The 16,661-nt window shown below is 34.6% G+C and overlaps 1 protein-coding gene across 12 annotated transcripts in view; it reads right to left on the bottom strand.

Annotated features, from left to right (window-relative positions):
* Positions 1–16,661, bottom strand: part of BCAS3 (BCAS3 microtubule associated cell migration factor) — a 608,014-nt gene that overhangs the window by 357,119 nt on the left and 234,234 nt on the right. For all 12 annotated transcript variants that reach the window (XM_042915733.1, XM_042915732.1, XM_042915730.1 and 9 more), the window contains one exon: positions 363–627. In XM_042915733.1, the coding sequence (XP_042771667.1) occupies positions 363–627 (265 nt within the window). The remainder of the gene's footprint in view (positions 1–362; positions 628–16,661) is intronic.

Below are 16,661 nucleotides of genomic sequence, written 5' to 3'. Positions count from 1 at the left end.
TTCTGGGATGAGCACTGGGTGTTATATGGAAACCAATTTGATAGTAAATTTCATATTAAAAAAATAAATAAAATGCAAATGCTATTCCAAAATACACATGACTCATGACTATTACTCTCCAACAATGAATGTTTCTCAATGAACTAAAAGTTAGCATGGCAAAAATCACCTTTCCCATATGGACTTCAATTTATTAAATTATTTAATAAATTAAGAATGTCCCAAAATAAGCCTAAGATCTTGTCTTTGCATGAACACATGAGGGGGAAAAATGTTTTAATTATTTTATCCCAGATCTTGACTAGTAAGGATAATGAGAGAAAGATAGTAGGTTCAGTGGAGAGAGAGAAAATTAGGTTTACCATGCAGAGGTGATCCAGAAGGGCTACTTGATAGACCTGGAACAGGGCTACAGCGACCTCCTTGCTTAGATGTCAGTTCTTGTTCTATCTCTTCCAGCCCAGCACTTTTCTGGAAACGGCTCATACGATTCACAACTCGTGGTGACATATGTGTTCGAACACAAGGCTGGCCACCATAAGGGTTGATGGGGAAAACATGGGAAGTCCCCCGGAGTGTACTGACCACAACCCAGCGACAGTCATGGCTGAAGCAGATGTCTTGTACCTGGAAATGGATAGGGAAAAATGCAAAAAGAGAGATTGAAACTATTTGGATTTATCTAGGAGTATCACATACATATCAGCAGATGTGAATAGAAATACTTGCCTTTCTTACCAAATTTACCTAAGATCAAGTATAACTTAAAACTTTTTATTTTACAGACAAGTTTCATGGTGAATATTGATCAAACCACCATATTAGGGATTTGATAAGTTTTAGAGTAGAAAGTTCTGTCCCTTGCAGCACAGAGTACCAAGTAAAAAAAATCCAGACCTAGGCAGTTTTACCTACAGAGCTACAAAAATATGGGTCAGCTTTATTTCTCTAAATTAATTTTCCTTCTAATAAGCATAAAATAGTAAAAATAAAAACAAACATTATACAATGTAGGTGAAGTTATTAATCCAATCATTCACTGAGCAAATATCTGTTGGGTTCCACGCTAAGCACCAGGAATAAAAAGGTGAATAGGAAATAATCTTTGGGCTCACAGTCTAACAGGAGGAAAAGACATGTGAGAAATTTGTGATAATGTATTATATTAAAAAGCAAAATAAGTGTCTTGTGTACCAGGCACAGTGGTAAGAAAAAGGAAGAAATATATAGTCTCTGTAAGAGGTAAAAAGGAGATGGTGAAGGTGGAGGTATAGGAAAGGCCTGGATTCTGGAAATAAGTTTTGAAGTAGGATATACTTAGAAAGAAATAAGAGAAGACACTCCAATTTAGAGATATTCAGATATTCTACATTAGCTATAAATGCAAAAGCATAACACAGAAATGATGAGCAAGTAGTTCAGCATGTCAGAAAAAAAAAATCAGACTTGGCAAATCCAGAACAAGAGGTGTCTGCATTTTATTTAAGAAATAGTGCAGTCAAGATTTCAGGTTTGGAAGAATGATTATGGGAGTGAAATGCAGGGGAGTGGATTTGCAGCAGGGATGAGGGTGGCTGAAGGAAAATTATGTAAAAGTTCCTTCAACAGTCAGGAACATAGGACCCTTAAGAAAGGTGGAATGCAGAAGAGAAAAGGTCTCAAAACACTCTAATCTCTCTCTCTCTCTCTCTCTCTCTCTCTCTCTCTCTCTCTGTCTCTCTTTCACACACACACACACACACACACACACACACACACACACACACCTACACCTCATGTATCTGCAGTGGTTGGCAAACTTTTACAGGTTATCCAGTCTCTATTTTCTGCTATAACTACTCAGCTCTGACCTTCTAGTGTCAAAGTAGCCACAGAAAATATATAAATGAATGAGTGCAACTATGTTCAAAGAAACCTTTATTTGCAACAAGTGGCTGATCACACACTTGATTTAGGGGAAATTAATTACTAATTTGTATGACACTTACCAGGCATTGAATACAGAAGTTCAATTATTTTCAAATTAGTAAACTTAATTTACTACTTTCATCTTAATATCAATCTAATGATAACAACTTGAACAAAAATGTCTCCACTTACTTTTCTTCTTAAAAAGAAAATCAAGTAAAATTTAACGTTGTTCTAACCATTTTAAAGCATAGCCTCTAAAAGAAAGGCAAGTTACAGATTGTTAAGATTTTCTGTATTATTGACTAAATGATTAATTTTCCACCATATAAAACTATAGTCAAACAGTGCTTTTAAAAAAAAAAAAAGAATTCAAACAAGTAAAAGTATGGTATAATAAAGATAATACGTTTGTAAGTGGAATTTAACATGGAAAATATATACAGGTATAGACACATAATATATGAATGTGTGGCATAGCATTATAATACGAGCTAAGTAAAACTCCTTCAGCAGTCAGAGAAACCAATACTTTCCAATATATTAGATGTTCAAATAAGTCTAAGTTCAGATTAGAACCATGACTAATATTCCAGAAATATTCTACCAACAAAACCTACAAGTATACATCAAAGTACAAGTCTCTAAGAGAGCCCAGAACCTTGGAAATCAAAAGAAATCTTAGTCATATATATCAAGACAGGATACTTCCTTGCTAGGCTATTGCTAGACTAAAATTATCAATACATAGATAAACCCAAAATTCAACCAAACTCCTTTCATTTCAATCACTGCGATATATCCTAATGACATGTTTATGTTTAATGTTAAAAGGACCTCCTGAAATCTGAAAAAATTAACTCCCAAGATTCTAGAGTTATGAATAAAAAGCTAGTCCACAAGTGCTTTACCTCTGCAGTATGCCTACAACAACTTCCAGCTAAACAGACTTACAGAAAAGCAAAAGACAGGGAAGGAGACAAAGAAAAGTATAAACAGCAGAAGCAAGGAAAAGAAAAATAGTTCCAGACAAGTTTAATATTGTAATATGAAATGTATTAACATAAGCCAGAATCAAACATATAAAGAAAAAACACCTGTAGACTTATTGAGTAACTTGTGTTCCATCCACAGGGCAACTAATCCACGTTATCTAAAACCTTTTTCCAGAATACTTTATAATCAAGACCACTTCCTGGTCTGTCCATGAAAAGAAGGTTTCTTCTTTCATTTTAAAAATACTTCTGATATAAAGTGGTGCTAACAATCAGGGTCAAGGCAGGAAGACAGAATTCCACCTAAATGCTTGCTTACAAAAGTGCTATTAAAGAAGTGATTCTGCTCTATGACCTTGAGATGCATCAGGATACTTAAATGAACACAGAAGATATTAGCCGTCAAGAGACTTAGAGAAAGTTTAATCCTTTACATAACATAGAAGATAAGTCATCTACTCACAAAATGCAAAATAATATAACTGTTGGTCTTATGAAACAAGTTGGGTGGTTTTTCATATATTATTAAAGACAAGAAAGACTATAAAATGGCAAACTAGTAATAAAATGACAACATCATCTGCAGCATTTCTGGACCTCAATTTTGAAATGATATTTCTAATAAAGACTTTCTCTTCACAAAACAGGAAAGCTAGATGGCAGCTATCTCTCTGTTTCCATGCTACAGTACTAAATATCATGGCAAGTAACATCAGGCAATTGTTAGAAGCTTAAACTAAACAAGTACAGGTACCAAAAAAGTATGGTCCAAACATGTACCCTCAAATTTAGGAAGTAAGCATACTTAGATAATTATTATTTTTAAGGACTATTTACTATACTGAACTCAGGAATTAACCCAATCCAAGCAGATCTGGACAGCAAGAGATATATTGTATGGCTCCTACTTAGCATTTCAAACTGCTATGAAACTAGAGCAGAGAATGATGTGGACTTGAGACAAGTACAGGTTTCTCTCAGAACAGGGGTCAGAAAACTTTTTCCATAAGGGGCCAGAAAGTAAAATTTTAGGCTCTTCAGGCAAGAAAGCAAAACCAAGGATACTATCTAGGTACTGAGAATAACAAGAAAGAAAACAAAATTTGACAAAATTTTTACCAAATATAATTTTTGTAATGTAAGTCTACTAATAAGAAGAATGGCATCTGTTTTTTACTGGAGATAATATTTTGTTTATTTAGGGTTCAAAGCCCATAACATTATCATCAAGTAGATCCCAATGCTGATGTTTATAAAAACCATTCTTGGCTCATGAGATGTACAAAAATAGACAGAGGGCCACATACGGCCAATGGACCACAGTTTGCTGACCCATTTTATACCACCACCATGGTAGTAAATGTAAACTTGTCAAATCATCATAAACTTCAAAGCAGAAAGGGCCTTGAAAGTCTAAAGTCAAAGTTAAAAACACAGTAAGACCCTCAGGTCAGTATTATTCCTATGGTTTACAAGATACTCCACAGTAAAGAGAGGGAAAACTACACAGAAAGCCTTCCCCATAAGAAGAATCCATGCAAGATATTAGTTAGGAACGTGACACCGATGAAATTATAGTTCTTTTCTAAATTCAACAGCCAGCAGACATTCTGTTTTGTCTTCAAGGTGAATAGAGCTGTATTCAACTCAACATTAACCCAAAACTATTGGAGAAAGTCATCTTGGTTGAAAAAAAAAAAAAAAAGTCACACACATATACACATATAAACCCCCAAACCCAAAGACAACTATTTCAAATTATCTTGGACATCTCTTAATGCAAAAATAGATAAGTATGTATAGATATTTATGTGTATATATGTATATATATATATATATATATATATATATATATATATATCACATAAACACACATATAGATACACAAAGACATGTGAGACATGCACATACACATATAATTTTCATTGGATAAGAGTAACCAATTTGAAATGTAAAATAATCATTAAACTTTAATATTAAAAAAGATAGTGAAAACATATGGAAACAGCCTGTTAAGTATAAAATCTTTACATGTGATTACAGGCTTTCCCTACAGGTAGCACAGAGGAGTAAATGTATCTATCACTTACTAGGTACAGAGCCATGGAAAAGTTAGTTAACAACTCTCTGCCTTATGGTTCTTCAATTGGTAAAATGAAAACAATAATGCAAGTCTCTGGGGTTTTAGATTTAATGAATTAACATGTAAAGCACTTAGAATAGTGCCTATCATTTATTAAACAATGAACAAAGATGTTTGCTATAATTATCAGAATTACCATAAAAATATATCCCTATTCTGTTCAAACATCTGTTTTCACTGCTAACAACAAGGACTAAACCACTATTATCACTCTAACAGGTTACTACATTAGATTCTTAAATGGATTATTAATTGAGACTACCTACAAGCAACAAGAGACAAAGTAGATAAATTGTACTTATTCAAAATTAAAAACTTTTCTGCAGCAAAGAATACTATTAAAAATTTAAGACAACCCATAGAATATGAGAAAATTTTCCAAATAATATGTCTGATAAAGGTTCAGCATGTAGAATACATAAATAAGTTTTTCAACTCAACAACATAAAGACAAATAATTCAGTTAAAAACAAGCAAAAATTTTGAAAAGATATTTTTCCAAAGAAGGTATAGAAATGGCCAAAAGGTACATGAAAAGATGTGCAACACCTTTTTAGTCATTGGGGAAATGTAAATAAAAACCACAATGAGATACCACTTCATACTGAAAATAATGGCTATTAAAAAAAAAAAAAAAAAAAAAAGAAAGAAAGTAAGTAAGAAAGACAAAGTTAGAGAGGGAGGGAGCCAAACCATAAGAGACTCTTAAAAACTGAGAGTAAACTGAGGGTTGATGGGGGGATGGGAGGGAGGGGAAAGTGGGTGATCGGCATTGAGGAGGGCACCTGTTGGGATGAGCACTGGGTGTTGTATGGAAACCAATTTGATAATAAATTTCACATTTAAAAAATAAATAAATAATAAATAATAAATATAAAAATAAACTTCATATTAAAAAAAATAAACCTCATTACAGTGAAAAAAAAGATAAAATAACAAGTGTTGATGAGGATGTGGGTAAAGTTGAGCCCTCATACATTGCTGGGAAAAAAGTAAATGGTGTAGACACTCGGAAAATTCCTGTAAAAGTTAAACATACACTTTCATTCTTAAATACCCAAGAGAACCAAAAACATGTTCAAACAAAAACCTGCACACTAATGTTTATAGCAGTATCCTTAGAGTTCAAAAGTGGAAACAACCCAAATGTCTATCAACTAATAAATGGAAAAAATGTGGTATATCCATACAAGGGAATATTATTCAGCCACAAAATGTAATATAGTTCTGATACATGCTACAACATGAATGAACTTCTAAAATAGTAGGTAAAATGAGAAAAGGTTACATATTATATTATTCTGTTTATATGAAATGTACAGAATAAGCAGATCCATTGATATAGAAAATAGATTAGCAATTTTCAAGAGCCAGGAAGAAGGGAAGGGGGAATAGTTGCTCATGGGTACCAGGTTTCTTTCTGGGGTGATGAAAATGTTCTAGAATAAAATAGTAGTGATCAATATACCAGTCTGTATACTAAAAAGCACTAAACTCTACACTTTAAAAGGGTGAACTTTATGTATGTGAATTCTGTCTCAGAAAAGCTGTTACTTAAAAAAATGAAAAAACTAACTAGTCAGTTTGCTAAAAGGGAAGTTCTACAGCCTCTTTTTATAGTTGAGGTTTCTTTTAACTGTCGTTTAGTTCTTTGAGATGTCTCTATTATTCTGTGCTCAAAAGAAGATACACAGCTGCTACATAGCCTAAATTAGCATTTTATCTGTGCCCATCATGGCTCACTTCACATCTGGGGTTGGAGTAAATAAGTGACTACAACATAACATGGGTAAGCAGTATATTCTTATTAAGTGTCCCTCCACTCAGCAAAGAAGTGTGGTATAAAATGATAGAAAAAATCAAGCAAAGAGTAACTAACATAGTCTGTGAATCCTCATTAGATGCTCATTATTATCAATTTTATCAATTTAGAGGCTTTTAAGAATACATATGTCAGAGGCGCCTGGCTGGCTCAGTCAGTTGGGCATCTAACTTTGACTCAGGTCATGATTTCAAAGCCTGTGAGTTCGAGCCCTGTGCTGGGCTCTGTGCTGACACCTCAGAGCCTGGAGTCTGTTCCTAATTCTGTGTCTCCGTCTCTCTCTGCCCCCTCCCTGCTTGTGCTCTCTCTCGCTCTCTCTCTCTCTCTCTCAAAAATAAATAAAAACATTACAATTTTTTTAATTTAAAAAATAAAAATAAAAAAGAATACAAATGTCAAAATTCTTAGCTAATGAGATATGAATTTTAAAAATACAGAGTACTTAATTAAATGTTTTGCAAATTTATACTAAGTTACATAATTTATTTTTGCTAAATGGCTCCTGTGTTATTTGGAATATTGATAACATCTCACAATTGTTTTTTATTGTAATGATGTAAAGTTTGGCTACCAGAAACCATTAGGCTTCTAGAAAGCTAATATATTTGTTCCTTAAAATATAATATAGCTATATTCCAGTAAATCTTTTTTTTTTCCAAATTTTTATTTAAATTCTAGTTAGATAACATATAGTGCAATACTGGTTTCAGGAGTAGGATTTAGTGATTCATCACTTACAAATAATACCCAGTGCTCATCATAACAAGTGCCTTCTTTATACCCATCACCCAATTAGCCCATCCCCCACCTACATCCCTCCATCAACCCTCAGTTTATTCTCTATAGTTAAGAGTCTCTTATGGTTTGCCTCCCTCTTCTTTTCCCTCCCCATATGTTCATCTGTTTCCTAAATTCCACATATAAATGAAATCACATGGTATTTGTCTTTCTCTGACTTATTTTGCTTAAAATAATACACTCTAGCTCCATCCATGTCATTGCAAATGGCAAGATTTTATTCTTTTTGATGGCTGAGTAATGGTCCACTGCAGATAAATATCATATCTTCTTTATCCATTCATCAGTTGATGGACACTTGGGCTCTTTCCTAGTTTGGCTATTGTTGGTAATATATTCCAGTAATTCTAATTTATACAAATATTTTTTGAAAATCTAAATTATCCATTTTCAAATATTTTGTTGATTTAATAATCCAAAACAACAATATATGGAGCAACCAAATCTAATTAGCAGACATATACTTAGAACAATTACGCCCATTTTATCAAACCAAAAAAAAACAAAAAAAAAAAAAAAAAAAACTCCATCCCAAATGTATATTTAAGTCACAAAACAGGCTGAATTCAAATTACACATGAAAAAGAGTATTTGAGCTCTAGAATTAAGTGGCACCACATTTAAGCATCTAAGGTATAGAAATCTGCATTTTAAAGGGCTCCAACTTATGCCACAAATTCATCACCAAAACCTAATTAATAACAGCAATAAAAGCATAGGGTCAGTATAATATCCTAAAATCTAAAGCAAAATTTCTCAAACTTTAGTGTGAAAAGAAGTACCTAAGTTATTTGTAAGAAGTGCAGATAATTGGTCCAACCTTCAGAATTATGATTCTGTAGGTACTGGGAGGTGGGAGAGACATAACCAAGAAATTTGCACTTTTGGAACACTCAGATAATGACTCTGATATTCACCTACAGTCTCTAATACGGAGCCAGAAAATAAAGTGGCCAGAAATGGCAGTCCCCCTACTCCCATACCAAACGTTAGAAAGCATTAAAAGATATTTTAAAAAATAACAAAGTAATATCAATGATTGCCCAGGGCATGAGTGAGGTAGAATATTGACTGAAAAAAAGATGCAGGAAATTTTCTGAGATGATGAGAATCATCTGTATCTTGATTGTTGTGATGGTTATACATATATGACTAGTAAATGGCAAATCAAGCATTTCCAACATTCTCTCTCTCACCTGACACCTCTACAGATACTTCAGACTTGCCCAGACTAACAGGAAGTGTTGACACAATTATGATCAGTCAGACAAAAGCAGGATACTATTGCAGGATTCTGGGAAAGTATCTCCTTCCCTGATATGAGAAATTAACATCACCGAGGCTGCCAAAACTCCCCATCTTAGTGCCTTGAATTCAGAAATGATACCCACAAGAGTGGCAATTATAAAGCAGTCATGAGGGAAAGAACAAAAAAGTCACAAGGACACTGCTGAACAACTTTACCAAAACTAGCAGCAGCCTTCTTATAACATGACAAAAATAAATCCTAAGTTTTTAAAACCATCGTTAAATATGATTTTCTTTCTGTAGCCAAATATATACCTAATGATTCAAATATCAAATTGCTTTCCAATTCTCTTAAAAAGAAAAAAGGAAAGAAAACCCAAAAGCAGACAGCACTTGGATAGAAAGTCTACAATCCAAGAGTATTATTGTTTTTCAGAAGCCTGTAAGAATGGCAGTCAACACTATAAAGATAAGTCCCCCATAGAGCAAAAACTAGCCAGGGTCCAAGCCCTCAGATGTTTATGTTTAATGAAAACTTATAGTAAAATATATAAAAGAAGTTATTTGCTTAAGAATTAATATACAAGTTCTAGACACATTCCCAACACAACATTTCAATAGCTTTTATGCTTCAAAATTAATATAAACTTTCATTTTAAATGCTGTAATTCTTACTATCATGACAAGGCTAATGGCAATAAAAGTTTACTTGGGAATAAGTTGCTTAGAAAGGAAATGTGTTAAATTAGACAGATAATCCCCACAGACCCTCTATCCTATCTGCCCAATTCCCTCTCCCTATCAATTCTTCATAATCATTTATTCAGTAAATATTTATGGAAAGCTTATTACAGGTTTTACACTCTTCTAAAGAGTCACAAATTAAAAAATGAGCTAATGCTAATTAGCAGCATGCAATTATCATCTGAACCAACAACTGCACTCTTGGGCATCCACATCAGAGAAATGAAAACTACATTCACATAATATATTCATAACAGCCCCAAACTGTAAATGCCAGGTGAATGTAGGTCCACTTACAAAAGGGCAATGTGAGGGAACTATTCAGTATCTTAATGGACATACAAACCTACATTAAATTGTATAGATCTAAACACACTCATTTACACACACACACACACACACACAAATGCACAAATGAGTACAAGTAAATCTAATGAAATGTGAAAAAGATCAGGGATTGTACCAATGTCAATATCCTGGTTGTGATATACTCTAGCTTGCAAAATGTTTACCTTATTGAGATAAAGTGAGCCAAGGGTACATGGGATCTCTTAGTACTATTTCTTACAAGTCCAATTGAATCAACAATTATTTCAATAAAAATCTGAACTGAATAAAAAGTGAATATGATGCCTCACAAACACCACAGAGCCAGCAGTGCTAAAATAGCCAGCTCTTGCTGCAATCCGAACTTGAGTGGAAACAAGGATGAGGGGTGTCCAAAATGCCAAAGGCTGTAGGGATGAAACTCAGCAGTGTTGAGTGGGGGCAGAAAAAAAAAGGGGTGGTTATGCCTGGACACTCACTGGATGCTAGCAAGTAGCACTACTGCCCATAGGGAAATAAGTGGCAGAAACACTGGGGAACCAACACTTGGCCAAGTGAGAAAAAAGGCCAACACTTCTGGCTGCCCCCATAGTATCTGCAGGCTAGCCTCCCCTGCCAACAAGACAGAATAATGTGATTGCCTGGCAGCTGTCACTTGAATAACTGACATGTGCACATTAAATACATTAGTCAGTGTTCTGTAGGGAAAAGAATTCCATGTCCTTGTGGGGGTGGGGGAAAATACCCTGGAATGAAATGTAAGCAAAGTTTGCAATAGGGAAGAGAAGCTAAAGTGACCTTGTAGGAATACTCTTGTGCTTCTGTTGACAAATGTGTAACTGGTATTAATGGCTTAATTGATTGTATTTACATGCTTGTAAGTATCAGACGGTATCCTCTGCCATGCATACTGAAATGATAGTGGGAAAAATGCATGACAGAGTGCCTACTAGGCTTCCAGTTCCTTCCCAGTGTTATATAATAGAAACAACAGAATCCCAGTAGGAATAAGTTAGGTAATGACTTAATGGCTGCTGAAGTACTTAAGGTGTTATCCCAGTACAACATCGCCACCTGCCTGATCCAACAACCAAATACACTCCCTTTTTTCAGATGGTAGCTATTATTTGCTACTAAGTTCTTGTGAATGAACAACTGACCCATGAGGCCTTGCGATTTTTCAAGACCGATATTGGAATGGATCAACTCAAATTTGATAATCAACATGATGGTAAGGACCCAACAGAGCTTGCTAGTCAAGTGGAAATGGTATGTTCCAGAGTATGTTCCAACCTGGCCGTAGAAACATCTTGTTTTTACAACTACTTTATCATCTACTCCACTGCCCAAAGCAATGCCACTGGTTCAATAGACCCCTGACTCACAGAGCTTCCTTTAAATGCCTGTGCCTGATTCCCTGATGGCTTGGCTAAGACAAAGACCGATGGTGTCCACTAGCCTATGGCAGCTGTACAACCCCAACAAAAATGCTGGTGGAACAAATGAAGACCAATTAGCACAGTAGGATAATGGAGAGCTGACCTCTGTTTTAATTGAGGGGTCACTATAGCTGTGGGGCATTCATATCCACTTGTTTATATATCATCTATAGATGATTTTGTACTAGATGACAAAGGTGAGTACAGAGAATATATACAATGCAGAGTTTAAATATTTACTATTGGCCTTTACAGAAAAAGTTTGCTGACCCTGCTTTAAACAATACTGTTGACACACTGGCCAAACCTACTGTGGTTTACCATGAGGAAGACTACATACTGGCAGATTGCAGATGTCCCTCTTTTAAGGCCAAGAGTGCACAAAACAAATCACAGTGATAACTGAACAATCTGGGTCACTCATACCCAAGGTAAGATTCCATTGGCTGATGGGAAGACAATTTGTGCCTTTCATTCTATTAACAGTGTTTCTCAAAGAGCAGATATGTTTTGTTTTAATGAACTCCCAATGTATCAATACTGCTTTCATGGATTTTGCTATTAGTGTCACATCTGAGAAAGCTGTGTCTAACCCAAATCACAAAGGTTTCTCCTACATTTTCTTCTAAAAGCTTTTCATAGTAGGTTTTACATTTAAATCTATGATCCAAATTTGAGTTCATTTTTGTATATGGGATAAGGGATGGATTGATGCTTATTTTTCTTGCACATAAATACCCAAGCAGTCCATCACTATTGTTGAAAAGACTAGCCTTTCTCATTTTGCACCTTTGTCAAAAATCAATTGTCCATATGTATGGGAATGTTCCTGGATTCCCTACTGATTCTGTGGCTTTAATAAGTCTTGATATCAGGTGGTAATATTCCTCCAAATTTGTTTTTCTTTTTCAGCATTATTTTGCCTATTATAAGCCTTATGTATTTATACATGAATTTTAGAAGTAATTTGTCAATTTCTACACCCTCTCCAAAAATTCCTGCTAGCTTTGTTTGTTTTTATCCTGCTGAGTTTTTGATGGGGATTGCACTGAATATAAGATCAATTTGGAGAGAACTGATATCCTAACAATATTAAGTATTCCAACCCCAAAACAAGGTTCAACTCTCCATTTATTTATGTCTTTACTCTCAGCAATGTTTTATTGTTTTCAAAGTGCATGTCTCACACATGGTAAGTACATATTACACACTATTTTTTACTTTTAACTTTAAAACAATTATTTTAACATTATCCATTTCTGAGAGTGACACAGACAGAGCAGGAGTGGGGGAGGGGCAGAGAGAGAGGGAGACACAGAATCTGAATCAGGCTCCAGGCTCTGAGCTGTCAGTACAGAGCCCAATGCGGGGCTTGAACTCATGAACTGTGAGATCATGACCTGAGCCAGTCAGACACTTAACCAACTGAGCCACCCAGGCGCCCCTTAACTCTTTTTCAAATGATCAATTACCTATTGTTTGTTTCTAGCATGTAGAGGTCCAACTGACTTCTATATACTGATCTAATATACTGAAACCTAATTAAAATCACTTACTCTATTTTTGCAGAATCCATTAGATTTTCTACACAATCACATCATCTTTAAATACACACAGTTTTACTTTCTTCCTTTCTGATATGATGATGATTTCTTTCCATGGCCTAAGATTTCCTCTGCAGATCTCAGGAGGTTCTATCATTGCAGCTTTTATCTCTCCAGTACTCTGTCCTGAGAACTCCATGATCTTCACCTCTCAGCACTCTTAGCATTACCTTATCAACAGGGGGAGTCTACCACGCACCACTTGGGCTCCTCCTTCTTGCACCACAGGATGGAAACTGCCCAGGCAGTAAGCTGAGGCAATCACAGGGTTTCTCTCATTTACATCCCATCTCTCAAGGATCATCATCCTTCATAGCCTTATGTACAGTCTCTAGAAAAGTACTGTTTGTTCTTTAACTGTTTCAGGTAGGAAGGTAAATCCAGTTCCTGTTATTCTAGGTTATTTATACTGATGTAAGTGTTATCTAGCTGTATCCTAAGATGAGGAGAGCTTAAAGTCCTCCTATTCCACCATCTTCCCACCAATCTCCTTCTTACTCTACAATGACCAAACGTGAAGGTCCTCATGTTAAATCCTTGTCATTTACTGTGCCAAATGTTCTACTAAGCACAGCAAAACACATTTTACATATATTATTTCTAACATTTCTTGAAATAAATGCTATGAAATGGACTTTGGTCCCATTTTACAATAAATTGAAACTTAAGGAAAGTAGATAATTCATCCTTGGTAATATAAATACTAAGCAGCATCCAAATATATATGAAAATTGGGGATGGGGAATGGGGAGTGACTACTAATAGCTAGTGACTACCAATCCACTCAGTGTGGAGCCTGCTTGAGATTCTCTCTCTGTCCCTCCCCAGCTCTTGCTCATTCTCTCTCTCTCTCTCAAATTAAATACATAAGCATTAAAAAAATACAGAAAGTCCAGTAAAATTTAAATTTCAGTATAAACATAAGTAGGCAATCTAGACATACTCATACTAAAATTATTTCTTTTTATCTGAACTATCAAATACTATCAATTAATAATATTAAATAGCTAGATTCTTTGCCATTGAGAATTAAGCCTAAAATCTTACCATTTTATACAACTATTCTGATAAGGTAGAAGTAACACTTATCTGATGTGCAAATGTTTCCAAAGTAAGTTGACCATTTACTAAAATTAGCATGTTAAGTACTAAAATGACTTGTATCTGCTTAAGATATTATGGAAGTATATTAACAAAATATTGTAAGGTTTTACTATGTGTGTGTGTGTGTGTGTATGTGTGTGTGTGTGACTGTTGAAAACTAGGAATATTTTTCTAACTGCATATGTGACTTATGAGGAAAATTGCTGTCAGATGCAGAGGATATCCCAAGTCACAGATCACAAAACAACTTAATTCAACATAATTAGATCCACATACTTGAGGTTTTTTTCCTTGCCTGATTAAAGTACCCTCAGAGTTGTTGGAAGAATCCAGAATGACATGATTTTGAAGTACTCAAAGACAGATAGATCATATGCTAAGTAGATTTCAAAATCAGTGTTAAATTTTATATATCATTTCAAAATAATTTTCAGTAGGAGGTTACAAAATTAATTTTATGGTCATTAATTGAGTTTCCTTAGATCTTAATATTTGACATTTAGAAATTTCCAGTCTCCTAAATTACAGGGTGTGACACAGAACAAAATAATTTTAATAATTTCTATTTGGTTTCCCTACATGTTAAACCGGAATAACATTGGCAGCAGCAAATATCTGTACCTATAAACATTTGCCCATGTTCAGGGCACTGTTCTAAGGATGACAGATACCAAGAAGGTTAAGCATGATCTCTATTTCCAGATTGCATGTTCAAGTAAATTAAATGATAAATAATGTTAATGCAAATGAAGTATAAGTTAAATATATTAATAGGTATAAGGTAAAAAAAAAAGTATAAATACTTAAAATACTCAAGTTCTAGGAGGTTATAGCTAACGTAGGGAATACCAGTGACTGGTGAGGACCAGAGTTCAGAAATAAAATGTGCCCAGCAGCACAGTGAAGTATTGAATTTTTAACCCAAAATGTTCATCTAATTGGTACCTTCCATACAAAAGAAACAAAATTGAATGGCAACTAAAATAAGGATAAACAAGTTTAGTTGTGCCAGAGGGTAAGGACATTGTCAGAGAAAAGTGGAGATATGTCAAAGGACACAGATGTCAAGTTGATAGGTGCTAACTGGCCAAATCTGGGATATTCAGAGCATTAAAATAAACAGTTACTGAGTGAATATAACCTACTGAATAAAATAGGAATTTAATGATATATATAAATAAAAGCAGTGTTACAAATTTTGGGGGGAAAATGGGATATTTACATAGTTTAAAATGATTTCTCTTAACCCCCTATCCATTCAGGGCACAAAACAGAACAGTAGACTAAAATGCCCATCTCTTAGACTATCCCTAAAAGAAGTATTTTTTCATACTTTAAAAGATGCGGCCTGAGAGTCCAGCTTCCAATCAGCCTCTATCTAGATGCTGACTGAGATCCATACCACATTAACAAAAAGAAGGATAAAAATCATATGATCATCTCAATAGATAAGGAAAAAGCATATGAAAATATTCAACATCCATTCATGATAAAAACTATCAACAAAATGAGTATAAAGGGAATATACTTCAACATAACAAAGGCCATCTATGACAAGCCCACAACTAGCATCACACTCAACAGTCAACAGCTGAAAGCTTTTCCTCTAAGGTCAAGAACAAAACAAGGATGTCCACTCTCACCGCTTTTCTCAACATGGTACTGGAAGTCCTAGTCAGAGAAATTAGTCAAGAAAAATTTTAAAAATCAACAAATGTGATATAACACATCAAAAAGAGAAAGGATAAAAACCATATGATCATTTCAATAGATGCAGAAACAGCATTCAACAAAGCACAACATCCATTCATGATAAAAACCCTCAACAAACTAGGTTTAGAGGAAACATACCTCAATATAATAAAGGCTATATATGAAAAACCCACAGCTAAAATCATACTCAATGGGGAAAAGCTGAAATCTTTCCCCTTAAGATCAGGAACAAGATAAGGATGTCCACTCTCACCACTTTTATTCAACATAGTTCTGGATGTCCTAGCCACAGCAATCAGACAACACAAAGGAATAAGAGGTATCCAAATTGGTAAGGAAGAAACAAAATTTGCAATATTTACAGATGACATGATACTATATATAGGAAACCCAAAAGATTCCACAAAAAAAATGCTAAAAGTGATAAATGAATTCAGTAAGATCACAGGATACAAAAATAAATGTACAGAAATCCATTGCTTTTCTATACACTAAGTAATGAAGGAAGAGAAAGAGAAATTAAGAAAGCAATCCCAAAGGTGCCTGGGTGGCTCAGTTGTTTAGCGACCAACTCTTGGTTTTGGTTCAAGCCATGATCTCACAGTTTATGAGTTTGAGCTCTGCATGGGGCTCTGCACTGCCCATGCAAAACCTGCTTGGGATTTTCCCTCTCCATGTCCTTTTCTTTCTCTCTCTCTCTCTCTCTTTTAAGAAAGAGAGAGATAAATAAATAAACTTAAAAAATAAACAAACTTAAAAAAAAAAGCAAGCCCATTTACAATTGCACCAAAAATAATAAGATACCTAGGAATAAAC

This window comes from Panthera leo, chromosome E1 (assembly GCF_018350215.1).
Source record: "Panthera leo isolate Ple1 chromosome E1, P.leo_Ple1_pat1.1, whole genome shotgun sequence".
Taxonomy (NCBI): domain Eukaryota; kingdom Metazoa; phylum Chordata; class Mammalia; order Carnivora; family Felidae; genus Panthera; species Panthera leo.
Note: the sequence above shows the minus strand (reverse complement) of the source record. Positions and strands in the feature narration are given on the sequence as shown.